The sequence below is a fragment of the Armigeres subalbatus genome, chromosome 2, assembly GCF_024139115.2.
Source record: "Armigeres subalbatus isolate Guangzhou_Male chromosome 2, GZ_Asu_2, whole genome shotgun sequence".
NCBI lineage: Eukaryota > Metazoa > Arthropoda > Insecta > Diptera > Culicidae > Armigeres > Armigeres subalbatus.
In genome coordinates, this window is record NC_085140.1 from 189349721 (window position 1) to 189371891 (window position 22171).

The window sequence follows — 22171 nt, forward strand, 5'->3', positions numbered from 1 at the left end:
GTGCACAGGTGGCCCCATAAGTGCCTTTGTAATATGTGTACGGCCCCTTAACTGCAAGGTTTCTAAGGCAAGGTACCATTTTTGCATTCGTATATCATGAGGCTAAACGATGATACTTTTATGCCCAGGGAAATCGAGACAATTTCCAATCCGAATCGAACCCAGCCACCATCAGCATGGTCTTGCTTTGTAGCGGCGCGTCTTACCGCTAGGCTAAGAAGGGTTTCTTTATTTTAGAGTAATTGGTAGAGGGACATGATTTAAGATAAATCTTGAAGACTTTAGAGTGAAAATAGTGTTCGTAACTTAAAATAAAATTTGTAAGCAATTTTTTTATTCAACTTCTGTATTATCCAGGGTGACCAGTGAACCGGGAAAACCGGGAAAAAGTCGGGAAATGAAAACCGCCGGGAAAAAACCGGGAATTAATCGGGAATTTGAATAATCACCGGGAAAACATTCAACAATTTTTTTGTTTGTATATTTGAGCTCGCCGAAATTGTATTACGTAGATGGAACCCCATCTGCAATGAAAATAGATACTAAGGTATGGAAATCCATATTTTGTGTGCGTGCCTTGTTGTTTACATTTTCCATCGTTCACTAATACACTTGCATTTGGTTTTCTTCCTCACCTCAGTATCTTTTCTCATTGCCCCTTCTGTATTTTCATTTCCATCAACAAAAAAGTTGATACTTGATACTCTTCTTTACACATTACCTGCTTTGCTAACCAATGGTGATTGAGTGACAGTGTGTGAATAGCAAATGGCGTGAATGAGAGCAAAAGCAAGAGAAAAGATAATTTCAACTGCCTCACCTTTGTTTGATGATCTTTGTGCTACTCACACTTTGCATCTGAAAGACTCATTCTAGCCTACAGTAAATTGTACAGGTATTTTAGAAAGCGACTTTCCTGATGGTTTGAGTGATCCGTTATGTAGTTAATGATTTTGAATTCCGTAGTGAGTTGCAGTTTAGTTCAGACACACTTGTTCTTTCGGGAGTAAATAAATCAATTCGTGATGTGTACGGCATTTTCTGCGAAATATAAGGAGATGTTCCCATGGTGTACCGCTGTTACGCAGGACAACAAATCGGCTAAATGCGTGTGGTGCAATCAAACTTTTAAAATCGACACTATCGGGAAAGTGGCCTTCACAAGTCACGAAAAAGGCAAAAGGCACCAGTTAGAAGAAAAAACTCGACGAACGAACCTTACAGTGCACTCTGAAAAATCTTCACGTCATGTTTACCTGAAAACAAATGTGGTTCTCATCCACCACACTTTTCACGTAAGAGTGACCTGAATGGCATGTAACCTGAACAAAACTTAGCTTCGGTGAGTTACGTGATTTATCAGGTGAATCTGACTGGATTTTCCAGTACTAATGACGAGAAGTTTGAAAGTAGTTACGTGTTTGATCAGGTGAACCTTACGTGATTGCTTCGTACTGGTTACGTGAACTTTTAGTGAAAGCTACATGATATCAGGTATGCTTTGAAATATATTACAAAATTGTTTTTTTTTTTTAATGAATGCAAAATAAGTTAGTAACTGCCAGCTTCCTCTTCGCGTTGCTGATGCGTTGAAATGCATTTGATGCAAAATGATGTCTTTAATATTAAACAAGGAATGCTGTCATTCGGCAATTGCACTTCGGAAACACTGTTGGAGAACAAATCAACGAATGTCGAATGAAATTTATCAGATGTGGACAGCAATGTTGAAACTAGATTCTTTCACAAACATTGCTGCTATTTCCGATGTTGAACCAATCAAAAGGTAGTCCATCCTTGGACGTTGAAATCTGAAATAAATTTTTTATGCTAACGCTACCGAAAAACTGTAGTTCTAGACTTCATGTAGCTTAAACTTCTTCCAAATCACTTTTCTACGAATCTTCTAAATTTCATGCGACTTCCGTTGATATTTTTTCCAAGGAGGGAACTGAAGGTTCGGAAAATTCTTGCCTAGTTGCACCTAAAATATCCTTTACCTCTGCGAAGCCTAACTTTGTTTAGGTTATGTATCATTCATTCTTACGTGATTGTCAAGTCACTTCCACGTGAAAAGTATGGTGGATGATAACCACGTTTGTTTTCAGGTAAATCTGACGTGAAGATTGTTTACAATGCTGGTTTTCCGTAAATGCCGAAGCTGCAATCACACTAACACAATCTCACTTAAGTTGTTTACGAGTACATACAAACATATTCACCAAGATTTTTAGTAAAAGTTACGTTAATTTCAGGTGAACATTACCAACGTCACGTAACAATCGTCGTTTGTTCAAGACAGTTCAGTTACGTGATTTTTCACGTGAATATGACGTGATGATTATTTAGAGTGTGGGTTTGTTTGCTGTCACTTCTGGGAGTAAATCACAAGCAAACGGTAAGCGTCTAAATACAGCTAGTGATTATCTATTGATCGTAGTGATAATATACTTATTCCGCCTATGCTCATATTCATTCCAGATCATGCTCAAAATGCCCCGGCTGATCCTTTGAAAATCGGTAAAAGACAATTGAAGATTTTAAAAATGTCGTTGTGATATGTATATTGATTCCCACATACTCATGAACCTTCTAAATATTTATTTCAGACAACCCGGCAAACACCTTGGCAGCAAATATTCCTTCTTATTCCAGCAATATTGCTACGCAGAGTAGCGGCAATGCTGCAAGTGGATCAGGTTTGATGAGCAAGTATCTTTAAGTGACAAAGTTACTTCAGCTGAAATTGTGTGGGCTATGCAAACTGTCATGGCGCACAAATCAAATCGAGGTGCCGGAGAAGATGTCAGTTTGTTTCCCTTGATGTTTCCGGATAGCGAAATAGCTTCAAAGCTTGAGCTGGGACGGACAAAGATAGGATATTTGATTACCCATGGTTTGGCTCCATATTTTTCAGAGAATTTACTCAATATGATAGAGAAAACTTCTGAATTTGTACTTGGTTTCGACGAAACGCTAAATAAAGTTGCCCAACGTCAGCAACTCGACGTAGGCATACGGTTTTGGAACCAAGAAACTCAGAGTGTCACGAGCAGGTATTTGGGATCTGTGTTCTTGACATCGACGCGAGCGCAAGATCTTTTGAAAGGATTGAAAGATTGTTTTTCGTCCAACCCCCGCTTGATCGAAAAAGTAATCCAAATTTCCATGGATGGGCCAAACGTGAACCTAGCTTTACAAGAAAACTTCTACAAAGAAATGAAGGAGCAGCGAGGTCCGAATTTCAGCTTACTGAATATAGCGAGCTGCGGCTTACACGTCACACACAATGCTTTTTTGAATGGGATGAAAAAACCTGAGTGGTAAGTCGACAATTTTTTGATTTCGCTCCATAATTTGTTTAAGAACATGCCATTGCGGCGTGCAGAATTTACGGCGGTTACCGGGTCAACCGTGTTCCCGCTAAAGTTTTGTTCAGTAAGATGGGTGGAGAACCAAACGGTTGCAAACAGAGCAATGGATTTAATTCCGGCTTTGAAAACCTATGAACGGGCTGTAAAAGCACAAAGCGAGAAACAGGTCAAAGAATCGAATCCAGATTTCAAGCGAAGCTTTCCGGCTGTAACGAAATCGGAAGTGTTCGAGACAATTGCAGAGGCCATTGCTGATCCATTCTTTGAGGCCAAGCTTAAGTTTTTCATCGCTGCACCTGGAAGTTGTGAGCCATTTCTCAAGAGTTTCCAGTCTGAAGCTCCGATGACCCCTTTTCTGTACGATGACCTTACAAAGCTTCTCAGAATCACGATGAACAAAGCCATGAAACCGGAAGCGATGAAGGGCAGATCTAATGCGCTTATTTAAATATCTCTTGACGATGATGACTTCCTGTCAGCTGCGAAAGTTGATATTTGATTTAGCAGAAAAACTGCATTAAAGTCACTTGAAAATAAGAGCAAGGAAAAAATTCCAGAAAAGAGATTTGTGCAATTTCGGAATGACTGTAGAGTATTTTTAAAGGGTTCATCGAAAAAATAATCGAGCGTTCTCCACTCGGTTATCCTTTGACTACGTATATGTCATGCCTCAATCCGTTGTGTTTGAAGCAATCGCCTGATGTATGCGGAAAGCGCCTGGACCTCTGCCTTGAACATCTAGTTGCAAAAAATCACCTTTCGGACAAAGTGAAGCAGGATTTTTTTAGACTCTCGAAGCTTTCAACGGCAAAGGCTGCAGCTGCGAGTTATCGAAGACATTATACGCGATTGGATAAGTTTTGAATGAATACGATTGAATGCTCCCCTGTGGAATTGCCGAGCTTTTCGCTCTTCGTCAAAAAGCTTCTTATTCTCAGTCATGGTAACGCCACAATGGAGAGAGGATTTTCTGTCAATAAGGAATGCCTAGTAGTCAACCAGATGGAAACAAGTCTTGTGGCGCAGCGTCTTGTATATGACACAGTAATGGAGACCGGAGGAATAAAAAATGTTACTATCAAAAAGCAGATGATAGTGTACGCTAGAAATGCGTACACCAGATACAAATCTTTCCAGGAAAGGCAACAAGCGGAGAAAACAGAAATTGAGAGAGAAACGCAAAGAAAACGGGATACAACACGACTAATGAAAGAGCTTGAGGCAAAAAGTGCACGATTGTTAGCAGATGCTGAGAAAGAAGCCGCTCTTATCGATGAAGGGCTGACCGGCTGAAGAATTTGATTCGCTCGTGAGCTCATCTTGAATAGGTTAATCGTCTTTGAAAAAAATAAGGAAATCTAACCATCTTTGAAATAAATTCTTCACCACATAATATTTTTAATTTTTTTTTTGTTATTTTAACAAGGATATCACAACCGGGAATTTGAAATAAAAATCGGGAGAAAACCGGAAAAAACCGGGAAATTGAAGTTTGATTTGTGCTGGCCACCCTGGTATTATCGTTTTATTTTCTTGTAAAGGGTGGAAGGCGCTTTGGAGGGGCGATGATTATAGTTGGGTGCAACGGCTTTCGGGCGAGGAAATGTGGTTCGAATGACGAAACATCGAGTACGCTAAAGGCGTTAAGTAATTCCAGGTGAATGGAGAAAATAATATTTTTCGGTTCAAATCCAAACTGAAAGATCCAGATGTGCTGGTTAAACTTCATATTATATAACCCTCTATAGCAGACGAAGCTTCTACTTCTTTATCTGCTTGGCACTCACTAAAAAATATTTTTTTTGCCTAAAAATCATTTCGGTTTTAACGCAATTTTATTTTAATGAATGTTGTCGAAACTTTGATATAATGAAACATAAAAATGAATTTCTGTCTGTCTGAACCTTATACACACTTATTCTCGACTCTCTTGTTCGGTAAATTTTTTTACGGTTTTGTACCGTAAAACATGAAAATTACCGAGAAAATCAGCTACTCCATTATAAATTACTGATTTTCCGTAATTGTTGTGTCAAATTACAGTATGCAGTATTTTTCGTACTGAGTTTTCGGTAATTAGTGGTATTCACTGGGTGTTCCACCAAAAGTCGGTAAAAAAATTACTGAGTTTTCGGCGTACTGACTATTTCACTGAGATTTCTTCAAAGTAGAATGCAACTGAAAACAAATAATTTTCAGCGCGTTTTCAAGTTAAGCACGATGGCATCATCTGCCATATTTCATCTTAAGCTGCTGAAACAAACAATATTGTGCAGATCTGGGCTTTTCCATTTCCATTTTTTCTTCGTTCTTCACCAACAAAGTCGGAAGTGTTACGTTCCTGTGGAATCTATACCAGAAAAGCGCAAAAAATGCGAAAATCGAAAAAAAATTCTGTCTGAACAAGTGCTTCGTCATTCCATATATCTATAGGTCTCCGGAATGGGGCCAAGAACTTAACTAATCAAACATCAATTATTACTCAGTGATGGCAATGTTAGTGCCAAGAACAGTAGACTCCGAAACCACTGAACCGATAACTCGAAAACTAAGCAAAGAATAAATCAATTTTAGGCGATACGAAGTTTGTCGGGTCTGCTAGTTTAAAATAAAGATATCTGAACTTCGGTCAAACTGTTCAGCGGAATCAAACCCTGAATAGCTGATATCTTGATCTAAAGAGTTGATCACGTTGTTTGTAAAAAGCTTTTGGGCATTTTTTTCTGTCTATAAATGTATATCATTTTATATACACAATAGGTATATCTTATTAAAGCTCTACTATAAACATTTTCTTGCACTTGAGAATTTGCTATGTAGCTGGTTTAAATTCAGACAAATGTGCCTAAGCGTAATTTTCAACAGAGCTACCACTGCTAAAATATTTCTCTCTACGTTTTATTCTCAGAACATCAGATCTCAGCACCTATGAACCCATTCATTACAATAACATTAATCAGTTTGCAATCTTTTGAATAAAACTCATCCAAAGCTTCTCTGATAACGGTTCTCCACGTTCTGTTCTGTTATCACCGGTTGATGCGCAAATCGCAATAACAACTTACTTACCAGCACCATCAACCTTGCATGAGACGCAAGTGCTCTCAACAAATCACACACTCAAGACAAATGCCACATCGATCGACGCAAACCATCGGCCGATCCGGATTAGCCACAGTGTCATCTAATCTATAAACATGATTATTATCATCTGCCGCTTTGCGATCGTGCTTCTCTGACCATAGATTATGGCATGGGCCAAGTCAACTATACTTTATTATGGGGAGCTACAAAATGCAACGCACGTTGATTCAGAGTAGAATCTTTGTGGTTAAAATCGAACAAAATAACGTGTGGCAAAAAAATAACGTCTATTATAAACCAATATTTACTAAACAGAAAACCTTAAGACTGTTGCCTAAAACTTTGATACCTATATGCAAAACTCAACAAAAATACACGTTCCAAGTCGATTGAGTGTTAATAGAAAAAATCTTATTGATTCACACAAAATCCAAAATGTTATTGCTTTATTTCTATCAAAACAATCCTCATCCTCTGGTTTATTCCATTCCCCGTTGTGTGGTGGTCAGTTGCAACGCGTACTCACTAAACCATTCGCGCGAAGCAAAAAAAAATAGGAAGATGCTAATTCCGCTTTACACGAGCGCGACGGGACAGCAAGCGGGTGTTAATTGGCGAAAATATAGGAAAAAAAAACAAAATAATATCCTCTGCTGGGGCTGCCCGGGGGCTAGCCCGAGACGAGAGACAGACGTGACGCTACTCTCGAGTCTCAGTAGCAATAACAATTGACGCACGATAAGAGTTCAAATTTCGTTTGATTTGATTCTATTTTGTTCGTGCTCGACGTCGTTCCCTGGTGGGTGGGTGACCGGTAAACAAGTGATTTTGAGCGAAGTTTGTGTTGTTTTTGTGCGCTATTTCCATTGCCATTTCCTCAAACTAATTAATTCTATTAGATAGAAACATGCAATTAAAAGATGTTTAGTGTTATTGAAAGATGTTTAGAAATCTGAAAACATGTTACAACAAATGATTAATTTTAATCAATTGACAAAACAGAATGAATATCATAAACTCTCCAGTCAGCCTTGCGAGAAAAGTTGTTGCCAATCTGGAGAAGGCGAGTTCCATTCTCGGGTTCGGTCTAGGATGTGTATCCATTGCATTTACCACACAAGATACATAACTCATGCAATGACTGAGGAAATGCTTAGAGAACACTAAGTTGAAAAGCAGGCAGTTCAAATGTAGAGCCATAGAAGAAGAAGAAGGAGATTCATAAACTAATAACGGATTTTTTATGACATAAACGATTGTATCGAATGCATAATATATGTTTCTATTGACACATATTTACAGGCCACATTATCACAATCATTAGTTTAACCTGTCATTGTCCAAGTGTTACTCAAATGGAAATTAAATGCTGTGAGATTGGGTCATCGCTTTCACTGGCACTCTGAAGGCCGGATAGTATACCTAATCGTTCTTAATGGTCTTTCATAATTTAATTTCCGTATCCTCAGAAACAATCAGTACAGTACTACAACAGGTATGCAAAGTTGTATAAAACAGTGACCCAATGGATATTATCATTCTCATTTGACCCATTATCACCTCCGATGAAGTTATTTACTACTGCCCTAGCCTGCAGAAATTATGTTATAATAGATACCGTGGTTTGGTTTTGAATTTCTGATAATCTAATCAGAGGATGTTCAAAGATAAAACGGCTTCTATCTATTTTCCACCAACATTTCGGTTGCACTTCATACTCAATTATTCTCTGTTTCTCTCTCTTGTTCTCTATCTTTGCAGCTGGTAGTTGGCAAATCAAGAACCAGACCAGACCAGAAATAAACTGAAAACTCGATAGAAAAGCCAACAAACCTGACTGCTACCAGATGCGACTTTGTTGAAGCACACGATTGCACCAATCGATACCGGCATCCGGTTTGGTGCAGCAAAACCGTGTGGGGACCTGTTCCATATTGCCGCCCGCCCGCTCCTCGAAGGTATCCTTTTGACATAAATAACAAGTGTGGAACAATTATCAAATCATAAAACAAACGAAATGAAATTCCCCGGTGGAAATCAGTTGCTATTTTGCGAGCAGGTCGGTACCGTGACATCGTTCTTCGAGCAGTGGAACGACTGCGAGCGGACGGTGGTTCTCTATGCTTTGCTGAAGCGTGTTCCATTTGCCAATTTAAAGTTCCTGCAGCTATCGATCGATTACAACCTTGCCCAGAACTACAGCTCGCAAAGCAAGCTGCAGCTACTGGAAACGCATGCCAACAATGCCAACTTTCTGAATAAGCTTGTCCAACGGTATCAAACTACCACCAGCACCGGTACCACAACCACCTCCTCTGCATGCTGCGTTGGTGGGGGCGGTGCTGGGGATATGAACGCCACCCTCCATAACCACAACAACAACAACAACACCAGCATTGCCAACAATAATCTGACCATCTCCGACTCGGGCTGCGAATCGGAGAAGAAAAATTCTACCTTTGATCTTTCCTCAACCAGTTCCTCGTCCTGTTCGTCCACGTCCGGGGTGTCCAGTGTTTCGTCATTGTCGTCCCATACAACGTCCCTGCTTCCGCCGTCTTCGTCCTCGTCTGCGGCCTCATCGAACGGTCTATTGACCGCCGGCAAAACACAAGAGCACCACCACCATCAGAGCAGTAAGGTCTCTCCCATTAGTAACAGCAAAACTAAAACGGTCGAAACCAAGAAGGACATTTTGAACGACATGTTGACGTACCTGCCGCTGCTCAAGCCGGGCAACGACGACGTGAAGAGTGTGTACATGTCGCTGATACCGGCCGCGGTCGAGGACGCCTGCCAGCAGACCGTGCCCACCGAGCTGGTGCAGCACATATTGTCCTACCTGCTGATACATCCGGCCGTTAACAATGACGATAGAAGGTAAGCCATGCTCTCTGTATGTGTGTACTCTGTGTCTGTGTGTTCTCGCTCCGGTGGCATTGGTGTTGTTTCTTGTGTGTTATTGGAGGGCCGGTTGCTACTCGCTTATTCGTTTCCGTTTGCACCCACCCTAAAATGTCATCACCGTCAGTCATCATCAGCATCATCTTCATCATCAGATTCGCCGTCATCTGTTTTTCTTTTCACCTGCTTGGGTGGTTTATGTTTATGTCTATCGTTTTGTTGGTCAACTCAGCACATCACCCTCAATTAGGCATTTGAATCATAGTTGAACTTTAATGTAGAAAAATGGTCTAATAGGATAAAAATAAATGTGCGTTATTACTCTTATAATATTTACAAGACTTTTGTCGTAGTCACGAGCTAGTAAGGAATCTGAAGCATACGGAGCCATCAATCCAAGTTATGTATGAGGAAAAGGATTCTCACGCATTGTGTGGTTCACACAAAATTTTGAAATTGTTCAAACATAAAACCAATAAGGACATGGGTGATTCATCTTTATACTTTTTGATCGGCCTAAAATCAATTTTAACTTACTGAATAGTTTATTCTTCAGTCATACAAAATTACTGTAAATGCAAATTTAGCTGGTTTTACAGCCTTTGTCGGAGGAGGGGCCTCTGTTGGATATAACTGTTGTTATTCTAATTGTTTTAAGAATTTCTTCTCAGTTTGCTGTGAGCTACCTTCATTTTCTCACAGTTACATGCAGTGACGGACAAAACATTAACCAATAACAAAATATCTAACTAATCTTAATTGCACTCAACACTCATTGTTGCCTGAAAAAACATTCTAAACAGGACGCATCGGTAAATGCGAATAGGAATTAAATCGTGCACCAAAATAACAAGATCAGTGTCATAATTTCATTAATAATGTGCCATTAATCACCATTTTCCTTAGAGTAAGATGCTTATTTCAGATATGTAACATTCTTATTATAACGCCTAACATGGATAAAGACTCGCGCTTAGTTTCATAGGGGCGTAACTGTATTGATCGATTTCTTTTCGTCGATGTTTTCTTTTAATTATTGTACCGAATTGCGCTAGTTTGTCGACTATTCAATGCATTGGTGTGATAAAGGATGATTGTATCTTGCACCAGAATCAATAATCACGGTTGTAGCTTTTGAAACAATTGAGTTATTAATAAACTTTAAAATCGTTTAAGAGAAATCGATCAATACAGTTACGCCCCTATGAAACTAAGCGCGAGAAGTGGTTTTATTTGTTTATTTTAGAAATTATTTGAGGCCATGGGGTGAATATTTTACTATACGAAAACACAACGAGCCTGGATCCAAGATTTGGTGAAAGAACAAGAAACACAATAAGATGTTGTTACAATGTTGGGAAGATCGTAAATATTTGTTTTCAATGCTGCGTGTAACCGGACATGTGTAAGCACTGGTCGCCCTCAAAAACTACGGCTAAGGGCAATGGTCACATCAATTATTTTTATTTAATTAGTCTAAGGCCTGGGTGGCCTCTGCAGTACATAACAGTCGTCTCCATTCAGCTCGGTCCCGCTGTGCGTCGCCAGCCACGCAGTCTACGGAGGGTCCGTAAATCATACTCCACCTGATCGATCCATCTTGCTCACGGCGCACCCCGCCTTCTTGCGCCCGTCGGATCGTTGTTGAGAAGCATTTTCACCGAGTTACTGGCTACGTGCCAGAAGAATTTCCCGAGAAAATTCCGTATAATTTTTCGTAGAAGTTTAAAAAAAAAAATCCGAAGAATTACAAAGAATTTCCCAAAAAAAAGTGCAAATAATAACTCGAGCAAATTTTGAAGAATTTTCCGATGAAGTTCTAAAGGATTTTTCGAGAAAATTCTGAAGACTTTGGGTTCAATCTAAGGCTTGTTCCTATTGATAAATGTGGCATGGACTACATCACTTTAACGAGATAAGCCGGCCAAAGACGGGAAGTTTCGCTAATAAATACAATAATGATAATAAATCACTTACCTTGATGAATCCTTGAACCATGCTTCAGTTTTTCTTTCAAATCCTTTATTTTTTATTTTTTATCAAATGTTTTCTTATAAACTAATGTACATTTTGAGTGTCTCAGCCTTTGGGCTTTACAGCTCTTGTCTGATTGTTTTGTATAAAATATCAGTTTTTTGGGTGTGTATGCAACTAGTTTAATATTTTGTTCATTGTGCGAGCATTGTTTTTGAATTACCGCCATCGGTGGTGACAATGGGTCTGGGGGTGAGAATGGGTCATCGATCTCACCGGCAGTCTGGAGGTCGTAGAGCAAAATCGTTCAAAAAGATCTCTTATATTTTAGTCTTCTTGCACTTAGATACATTCAATCTATTCTACATGCACTCTAAGTAGTTGAAACAGTGACCCATTCTCACCACCATTTGACCCATTGTCACCTCCGATGACGGTAGTTAATTTGATAACCTACCTACTTATTACTACTGTCCTAAGGACTGCCTGTTATGGAAGAGAGGCATTACAAGATTCAGACTAAAAAGTATTTTCGATAAACGAAAAAACCCAGCGTATAGATCTGGTCAATCCGTGACTTGCAGCTTCGTAGTTTCGCCACCAGTTGATGGAATATGGGCACCAGTTGCTTCGTGGTGTAAAGAGGACTCTCTTCGGAAGAAAGTTTTTTGTCTTACTGTTGGCGAAATCCTGTTGGAGGAACAGGCCACTGATTAACTATTGAGTTAGAGATCCGAAGCGATCAGCTGTGTTTTTTTATCGATGACGAGTATGTTTTTATTTTTTATTTTCGTGAAAAGCACGTTTTTCGGAAGATTAAACGGCGTTTGTTGAGAAAATTAACACTCAAGTAAAGTGAAAAAGAAAATTTTGAAAATAGCAATTCAGAAGCCTAGTTCAGTGATTTTTCAGCTCCGGTGCCGACGCCATAGTGAAAGGCCACACGAAGTGCGTACAACAGAAAATGAGCGAGACAAAGAAAAGGAGAATATACGAAGAATTCAAGATGGCGGGTAATGAAAAAGACAACCATATTAACGGAAGGGAGAACAACTATGGAGGAACGCAAGAGAACTTTCAATACACGAAACAAGACGATGGACCCTACAGAGTAATGGTAGAGTTAAGCAACAACAAGGGAGGAGAGGTTCGAATTAACAAGCTGTTTTTGGCACAGGTGTTACAGCGAATGATCGTGTCCAAAGGTCACATTACCGAGGTCCAACAGGCGGGGCGAAATAAGGTGATGGTTTATTTGAATAACTATCAGCTGGCTAATCGTCTAACAATGGATACAGACTTCAGACAACGAAACTACAGAGCGTACCTACCCAAACATCTGGTTACAGTTAACGGAGTACTGGCTGGAATACCGCTGGATATGACGGAAGACGAGATTGCGCAAGGTATTGTCTGCGAAGTGCCAGTGCGAGGAGTGAAGCGACTAACACTCTACAATAACGGTGTCAGAGAACCAACGCAAAGAGTACGCATCAAATTTCGATCGAAAAAGATCCCCTCATTGATCAAACTGTTTTGTTGCTCAATGAAAATCGGAGCATTCTATCGAAAGACAGTACTCTGCCTGAACTGCCTCAGGTACAGCCACCGTACCGAAAACTTTCGAAGTAAGCAACGTTGCCGAAACTGCGCTCCTTTTCACGATAATCCAGCTGAAGCACAATTATGCCAGAATGCTAAAATATGCTTTCACTGCCGCACAAATCACTCCACGGAAGACGTAACATGTCCCGAAAGAAAAAGACAGAACAACATCCAGTCCATCATGGCCCGGAGTAATCTGACGTTCATCGAAGTCACCGTTTCCCAGCAGTTTCCCATTTTGACGCAAAACTGTTACGAGGCATCGCTGGAAGGAGCTGAAGATCCCACACCGGCAGAATCGTTTGCCACGATGACAGCCGGAACATTCAAATGGAAACAGCCGACCAGAAAAAGTCTGATGTCCAACGTGAATCATGACCAAATGTGCGACTAACGATGAAGTACAAGTATTCAAGGCGAAGAAGACGACAGAAGGAGCTTCCACTGATGGAATAGCACTGTTCAACAAGTACAAGGTTTCCGAAGCGGAGAAATGGAAGGAGGAAATCCGTTCAGCAGCAGCAGCGAAACAGCGAAACAGCAGGATTCAACAGCCAGCAAAATTCAAATAAAAAGAACTTCCACACCGGCAGGTAACACAACCACTAGAAGTGAGCGAAGCCTGCAAGAAGATGAAGAAATGAATGAACAAAGAAAAAGCAACAGCACAGGTAAATAGTTACAATCCCTAATATACATTTAAATCAAGTCAGACAATAAAAATATTACAATACAATGTACAAAGTATTCAGAAAAATAAGCAAGAACTACAAAGAATCTTAAACGAAAAGAATCACGACATAGTATTTATTATTGGCAGAAACATGGACAAATCCAGGAGAAGAGCTAGATAGGAAATATCGCATTTCACGTTACCACGGTCGCTTCAAGTCAAGGCAAGATGGCTACGGAGTAGCCGCAATACTTCTTAATACCAGTTACAACTATGTTACAGTTGATGTTCAAATTGAATCAGATATAGAATATATAACCAATATAGAAATCTTTCAATTGGAATCCAACCTAGATAGTTTATTTTTGCAATTGCAACCACATAACAGGGTCAATTAGTGCTGTTCAATGAGTAGCTCGAAGTAGCTCGAAGTTGTTCCCGTCCTGCTCGTTCTTTGTTGTCAACAAATGGGCATGAGCAGGAGAGGGAGAAACTTCGAGCTACTTCAAGCTCTCATTGGACAGCACTGATAGGAGGAAACTTCAACTGCCATCACATAGTGTGGGGAAACAACAAATGTGATATTGTAATTCCTACATGGTTCAATTCAACCAGAGGAAATATTCTAACTGCCAGAGGCAATTAAAATGAATTAATAATAACTAAGTAACATAGCAAATAAGGATGATAGTGTTAAGAAATCACGGAACACCTAGTCTAAGAGATGAATGCATGTATTAGATAATTAGCAAATAAAATCAGTTAAAAAAAAATCAAATGTGATAGGAAAGGAGAGGAACTAATGAAAACAATTAACAACTCGAACTTCCTCATTCCAAACGATGGAAGTAAAACGTATGTTCCACTGGATCAAAATCGATCATCAACAGCAATCGACATAAGTCTGTGTTCAGCTCAAGTATTTGGAGAAGGAGAGGCAAGTCCTGCCACAAAGCATAGGAGGAAACCAAAGGAAGAAGCAGTTTGTTAACAAGAAAAAGATAAACGAAGAAATATCAAAATTGGACTTCACTGAAGGCCAAGGTACAGATGAATTAAGAGACCAAATCAGGAGAATAACAAAAAAAAAATACCAAAAACAACGAATATACTCCGAAGGTTTGGTGGAACAAACATGTCGAAGAAGCATGGAAAAATAAAAACGAAGCACTAAAGAACTTCAACGTAAATAGTTCGTTAGAAAATGCTATTACAGTGAAGAAAATGACAGCTATATTCACCAGACTCAAAAAAGAAGGTATACAAGAATCGATCAAGGATTTTGCAAATAGCATTGACCCACAGACAAGTTCTAAGGAACTGTGGAACAGGATCGGCAGATTAACAGGAAAGAATATTAGAAAAGAGAATAAACTAGTACAAGAGGATGCTACAATGGCTGAGCGCTTCATGGACATGCACTTTGGCCCAAACAACGTAGACGTAGAAGTAGCCTTCACTTCAGGACCTGTTTGCAATTACAACATCATGGATACCGAAAAATGGGAAAACAGCAGCAGCTGAAAGAAATCAAAGTAGTCTCCATACCAAAAGCCGGTAAAAATCAGATGCATATCTGACAAATAAATAAATAATAACAAACTGAATGTCAACGGTAATGCCGGCGGTTGTCGTCTTCTCGGCTGATTTTTCGCACTCGCTTTCTTCCGAAGTTCAATGAATCCTACCCGCTTCGGACAGCCCCTCGAAGAGGCCCGATGATTATTTCCGCAGTTTGTACATTGGAGATTTTCTTGCGTTATTGGGGTGATTGATGCCAGGATGTTGTGGTTGCATGCGCGATCTTCGTGTGCTTAGCCACAATTGTTGCACGGATGGGCCAGGTGGCAGTTTCTCGTGCCATGGCCGAAGTTGGAGCACCTCATGCATTGAGTCACATCACGGTGGACTGGTCTGTAGCCACTCGACAATGATGCTGTCAGTGGTTTTGATTTTCTGAAGATCCTTCATCGAGACGGATCCGTTGACCATGTAAACCAGGCAGGGTTCATAATGCTCACTCAATCTCAGGAGCACATGATTTTCCCTCACGAAAGTTTTCGCTTTTCGGGAAAGAAAAACAGCCTGGAGAGTGATAACAATTTTTCGCTCACTTCGATTGCCGCTAAACGTTGGTTTGCTCTTTTTCTTTCATATTCGAGTCTTTTTGTGGCATCATCAATGCAAATGGTAGTAGCTTATGTGGAACAAATAACTTAACGCTTTCATACAGATAGCGTAGTGGTGTGGCTAAAGTAAGCGCATCTCCACAGCTATTATTGTTACTATTCTGGGTTCGAATCCCGGCGTGGCCATACAATTTTGTAATTATTCTGCGATAATTCTCGCGAAAAGTGAGTGAGAGATGAAAGTAATGAAACGAAAAAGGATTTTCTAATAGGCAAGATTTTCGTTCATCTTCCAATGATAATTCTAGAGAAAAGATTGATGGGTGAAAGATGATCCTCAACATAAACAACGAAACAAGATTTTCCCTTGGCCCGAAAACGCTTGCTTTGGTCTCATTGAAACGAAAAGTCGAAACCCTGAAACCAGGTGAAGCTGGTCTCGATATTTTCGGGAGGTATCCTGGCGGGTGATTTTGAACAAACACGTGAGTCGCAGACCGGACTCCACCAGTAACATTGCCAGCTCTTTGATATTCATATCATCCAGTTCTCGTAGAACTACCTTCAGCGGTTGGTCGTTTGGAATGTCATGAGTGTGTTTTCCTTTCTGAAGAATCTCCACCACTCTGTAGTGGTGAAGTTTCGTGTCTGCCATAAGCTTGAGCCCATCGGTGCAAAGTTTGAGTGTGCGCTTGAGGTTGTCTGTAGATATGCGTTTCCGTAGCACGGACGTAGATTAGTGGGATTCCCTTTAACGTAAATTGGCAGGCACTTCTCCGTTCGGGTTGTTTCACCTCAGGCATATTGGATCGACAGAATTGAGCCCGTGCTGAATAAATTTGTTCGTCGTGTCTTGAGACACTTACCTTGGCGCGATCTGGTGAATTTAACCCCGTATGCGGATCGTTACAGATTAAAAAAAAATGATACTTTGGAAAACCGACTCCTAATTATAATCATTTTCACTACGAAATTATTGACTGGATTCATAGACTCTCCAGAAATTTTACATCAGTTCAACATATACGCTCCGGAACGTATACGATCATGAAGATCTGGAAGTTGCAACCTCCAGAACTCGGTAAGGCATAATCCCCCGCTAAACGTCAACAATAATCTCTTATTAGGCCCATCACAGAAAGCCAAAGCATTCGCTACAGTTTTGAATACTGCTCACAACAATGCAAAGCCGGGCGATTCTGGAACTTCGGTCGCCGTGGAAAATGCATTTAATCTAATTCGTAATGCAAGCTTTTCCGTATCTAATGCTACTCTGGTAAAACCGAAAGTGATGAAGTCAATCACTGCACGCTGAAAAATAGATAATCTCTCGGACAGGACGGAATTTTGAACACCTGTCATGGAAGGGTCTGATCGTTTGAAACAAAATCTTAAACTACTGATCGATAAGACCTCGAAATTGTAATATCGCCTGGAGACAGGTCATTCACAAATCACAGGGAAGTAATTCCACTCGAGCAACGGTGCACCAACTCGCTCGCATATAGCAGCGTGGATTCCTAACAGACAAATCGACTGGCGTGATTCTCCTCGATGCTGAAAAAGCATACATCTTCGTATGGCGGCCTGCCGTCGACGTGTGCAAGCTCTTCCGGTCGAATCTGCAGCTCTGCCTAGTTAAGATCATCCAGTAATTTCGAACCGGACCCTCACGTTGGCAGTAAACGAAAAAAAATTCACAACATTCCTTTTGAATTGCCCCAAGGATCAGTGTTGAGCCAATTCTCTACCGTGACCTGCCCTAATTCCGCGCATAGCCCAATACCGTGGTTTTCATCCAACCATTCATAAAACCTAGCTATCACGGACATCACATTATTTGGTGAAATTTTCAAACATAATATGTTTGAACATTTCATCAAATAATACGATGCCCATGATAGCTAGGTTTTATGAATGGTTGGATGAAAACCACGGTATTAGGCGATGCACGGAATTAGGGCAGGTCACCAACGTTCTCACTTTCGATATACCCGATTTTTTTCTTACATGTATTTTTCTCAGACTGATTTTTTTGGTTTTATAATGGTCTTCAAAACCATAATTTGCTCTTCATGACTTCCATAAAACCTGCATAAAACCAAAATGTTACTGGGGCTGTGCAATTCCGATTGTTCTGGTCAATTACGGAGTAGCAACTACGAACTGCAGGTCATCATGTTCATGCTCGTGCTCAATTCAATTTGAAAGACTATGGTTTCACTGTTTTGTCCGTCATTGCATAATAATAATGTCGTCGGTCAAGCAAAGTGTCAATTATGATATAAAAGTAGACATAATTCAGAGAGTGCTCCGTGGGCTCAAATGCATCCCTGCACCAAGGTATCATTTTAAAGCTCTGTTTTCCGATGCTTCAGATGCAGATCAGTTGTATCTCACTTGAATTTCCTTGTAAGTACATTTACTTCGGCAACTATCGTCGTCATCCATAGGCTAATACCCACTTCTGCGGAGTGCATCAGAAAGCATGTTGATAGTTTCACCTAATTCTGCTGTCTCTAACATTCATTTAATATATATGAACTACCCCTATCTACATTATTTTATCGGTATTCTACCTTTCTCGCACATTGATGTTAACCCACAATCATTACTACTCGATTATTTACGTGTATTTTCTCGTCCTAAACGATTCATTAATAATCCTTCCATGTCTCCCCCTATCCTTCCAGATCTCTAAGCTACTGGCTGCGCCATCTGGAGGAACACATCGCCACCTCCTACATTCCGACAACGCTGGCCTCATCGGCAGCAACTGCCACCGCCGCCAACAGCAACAAAAATCCAACCAAGATGGTCAACAGCAATAGCACCTACTTCATCCATCCTTCTGCATCGCAACAGCAACAAATCGTTGGTGGATCCAACCAAAATTTGGCCTGCAAAACCAGCAGCAGTCAATTCCTCGCAACAGGCCCATGGCCACAGATGCCGACACAGCAGCAGCCACAGCAACACCACCATCACAACAGCCACAATCCACACCACCAGAACAGTAATAGTATCAACACCGGAAGCTGCAACCAGCTTCCTCAGCAACAGCAGGCGCGCCCGTCGGTTTGCATCTCGTCGAGCTCGTCGCTGCTGTCCAAGTCGCAGCAGAGTCTCAGCCAAGCCGGCAGCAGCAGTTCCAGCTCTAGTTCCTGTCTCGATAGCACTTCCTCGCAGCTGCTGAAGACCACCAAACTGCTGGCCAATTTGGACTGGTGCACGGATGTGGTAGGCAAACAGCAGGAGGATGGTGGTGGCGGCGGCGTGAGCAGTGGAAGCGGAAGCAGCACCACCGTGATCGGGGATGGCAATGGGAATTCCGGCAGTGCCGTTCGGGGTATCGGTAGCGTGGAGAATGTGTCGATCAAGGAATTCGTGCCGGTTAGTATGCAAAAGAGTTACAAAAGACTATTGTTTCAGGCCAAAGACATCCTGACTAATGGGTATTTCCGCCAGTGCAGATGTTATTTTCGGTTTTTAAACTAACAACTTCACACTTTTTCACATAATTTTGTCAAATTTCATAAATTATCAGTTACTATGTGGAAATTTGGCCATATAATCAGAATTTTTTTTCGAATAAATGCTCATAGGTGCTCAGCACTTTAGGCGTTTTTTCCCTTAATTTCCTTCTCAATTTTTCTTGAATCATTTGATTTAATACAAGTGTTTTTCCTTGACCTAAAATATGGGATAACATGTAGGCTTCCGTTATGACAATAAATTACAATGGCCTACAATCACAAACAAATGAGCTTTGACCATACAAATTAGCACTCGGTCGAAAGCTTCTAAATATATGTATGGGCTCGTGTTGCTCATAGTTAGTTCTGGATGCAGGAAGATTGAAGAACGAGTGTGATCGGAAGTTACGGCGGCGTGTGTTGATGTCTAGCATGCTAAGCAGTGTAGGGCAGTCGATGTCTGCTTGTAAAAGGTCGTCGATGAAGCAAGCTTTAGCCACATTACGGCTTGCCTCAAGCGAATCGAGATTGATAAGCATGCAACAACGGTAATTATAGCTGGGGAGGTTGACTGGATCTCTCCATCTTAAATGTCGCTGAATTTCGGTCTGATAATACGGGGACCAAACGAGCGAGGAATATTCCATAATATTGGTCGAACAGTGGCAAAACAATGATTTTGAACCGTACATATCCCGGAATTTCTTAGCAAATCGGAAAAGAAAACCCAACTGCGAAGATGCCTTCGAAACAATATTGTCGATGCAGATAAAATCAAGAACATGTATGAACTTGTCTCAACTACGTCGCTTGACTGAAACGTCGCTGGTCGCTGGCGACCCTTTCCAGTAAGTGCTCCAGCGACGCAGACAAATTCAATGCGTCGCTGCAGCACCAAACTGGAAAGAATTAGAATTTATTCACCATGTCCGAATTTTCAGCTTTGGCGAGAGAACTCTTCGATCGTTTGTCAAGCTACCGAAACAAGCTGAGCTAATGATCAAGTACGTATACAATGCCTAATCCAGATATCTTGCGTGTGATTAACTGGAATGGCAGATCGATTTTTAACAAAAGGCTAGAATTTTTCGACTTTTTGGAACGCCATAATGTCAATGTGGGTATTGCGACAGAAACGTGGTTGCAGAATAAACATTCCTTTTTCCATCCCAGTTATTCGTGCGTCCGTTTTGAGCGTTCAATCCCAGGCTCGATGTACATGAATCTTCATCTTGCTTGTATCATTTTCTACCAAAACGATCCTACTGTTGTTCCTGTCTCACTAAAAATTCCAAAAACATCCGTGGAACCTATGACAAATCGTAGAGTACTCTGCATCTTTCTTAAGTAGGTGTTCAGCTAATCCAATGATCGTAATTTACACACGCTTAAAATCAATAACACAGAGATGTGTTTGCATCACACAAAACGGACCTAATGCGGAACATCCCCTAGATGTGCGATAGTTACACAGCCACAAAAATAGCTCGTGTGGTTTTATTGAAGCTTGGATTTCAATATTTTCAACAGTATTTGGTTCCTCATGAAACAAGGAATCTGTACAAACGTTTACATGTTGAAAAGGACCGTTATCACGACCGTACGAAGCATTTTTGTGCCTGTGTAACTGTCGCTCATCTAGGGGATGTTCCACATTAGGTCCGTTTTGTGTGATGCAAACACATCTCTGTGTTATTGATTTTAAGCGTCTGTAAATTACGATCATTGGATTAGCTGAACACCTGCTGCTCATTCACGCAAATTTTCGCCGAGAAATAATTTTCAGGAAAGAAAAATAGGTGTTAAGCAATGAAAATAAATACTAAGGTATGGAAATCCATATTTTGTGTGCGTGCCTTTCGTGTATGGCGAAAAAACTTTCACTACTACATTCGAACGCGCTCCCATAAGAAGCCGTGCAAATAAGTACGTCACCATTTGCTGTTTACATTTTCTATCATCCACTAATACACTTGCATTTGGTCTTCTTCCTCACCTTTTATTTATGCTCATTGGGTGTTAAGGACACTCATCACGGAATCTAAATTTCGAAGTACTGTCACTGTCATTCTTATGATTTTACGTATGCTGCCACGCAGCCAATCTGAAATTATAAAAATGACAGTTGTGCGATGCTTCCGTATCGAGTGGTCCCTTGAAAACGCGAGTACTTTTAAATTTTGATTCCGTGAGGAGTGTCCTTAAGATTGATAACCATATTTCGCTCACTTCCAGTGGCGTAAAAATTTGATTTGCTTACAGACTACTCATAGTTTTGAGTTGTCCTGCTTTTTACTGATATTAAGTAAAATTTCCGTTGGGTTAAAAGAGAGGGCAACAATTTTACTTAGTCACTGAGTAGATAAAAGTTAGCGAGTACGATTTTCGTTTCGCTTCTGATTTCGTTCTAAGAGAAAAGAGTGGTGAGTGAAACATGTTTTCCGCCACAAATTACGAAAAAAATTTCTCCTTCGACCCAAAAACCCTAGATTTCGTCTCATACAACTTGCAATTGAAATTGGAAGTCACTATTTGGTCACTTTTTCTGCAACTGAAAGTCACTATTTGGTCCTTTTTTTCGTCAGCTTTGGTCACTAAAGTCACTATTTTGAGTGGCTTCGGTCGCTACCAGCGCTGATACTAGTGCAGTGAAGAATCACTGAAAATTCATCAACAATCGACGGGCGAGAAAAGTGTTTTGCTTTTGCATATACTTAGAGATGTCGCAAATTAATCGATTACTTCGATTAATCGATTCATCGTTGTGATAATCGATTAATTTTGAATCGATTATTACCAAACGATTAATCGATTCAATAATCGAGAGGAATCGAGAGTAATCGATTAGTTACTAATCGATTAATCAGGATTTTACGACATCATAAGGATGTCGCAATTGGATTGATTTCCTCGATTAATCGATTCATCGTTGTGATAATCGATTAATTTTGT

At 40.4% G+C, this 22171-nt stretch overlaps 1 protein-coding gene across 2 annotated transcripts in view; it reads left to right on the top strand.

Annotated features, from left to right (window-relative positions):
* The window catches only part of LOC134211403 (protein Smaug-like), a 64521-nt gene that overhangs the window by 30866 nt on the left and 11484 nt on the right, over nt 1-22171 (top strand). For both annotated transcript variants that reach the window (XM_062688216.1, XM_062688215.1), the window contains exons 3-4: nt 8220-9338; nt 18437-19136. In XM_062688216.1, the coding sequence (XP_062544200.1) occupies nt 8476-9338; nt 18437-19136 (1563 nt within the window). In that variant the 5' untranslated portion in view covers nt 8220-8475. The remainder of the gene's footprint in view (nt 1-8219; nt 9339-18436; nt 19137-22171) is intronic.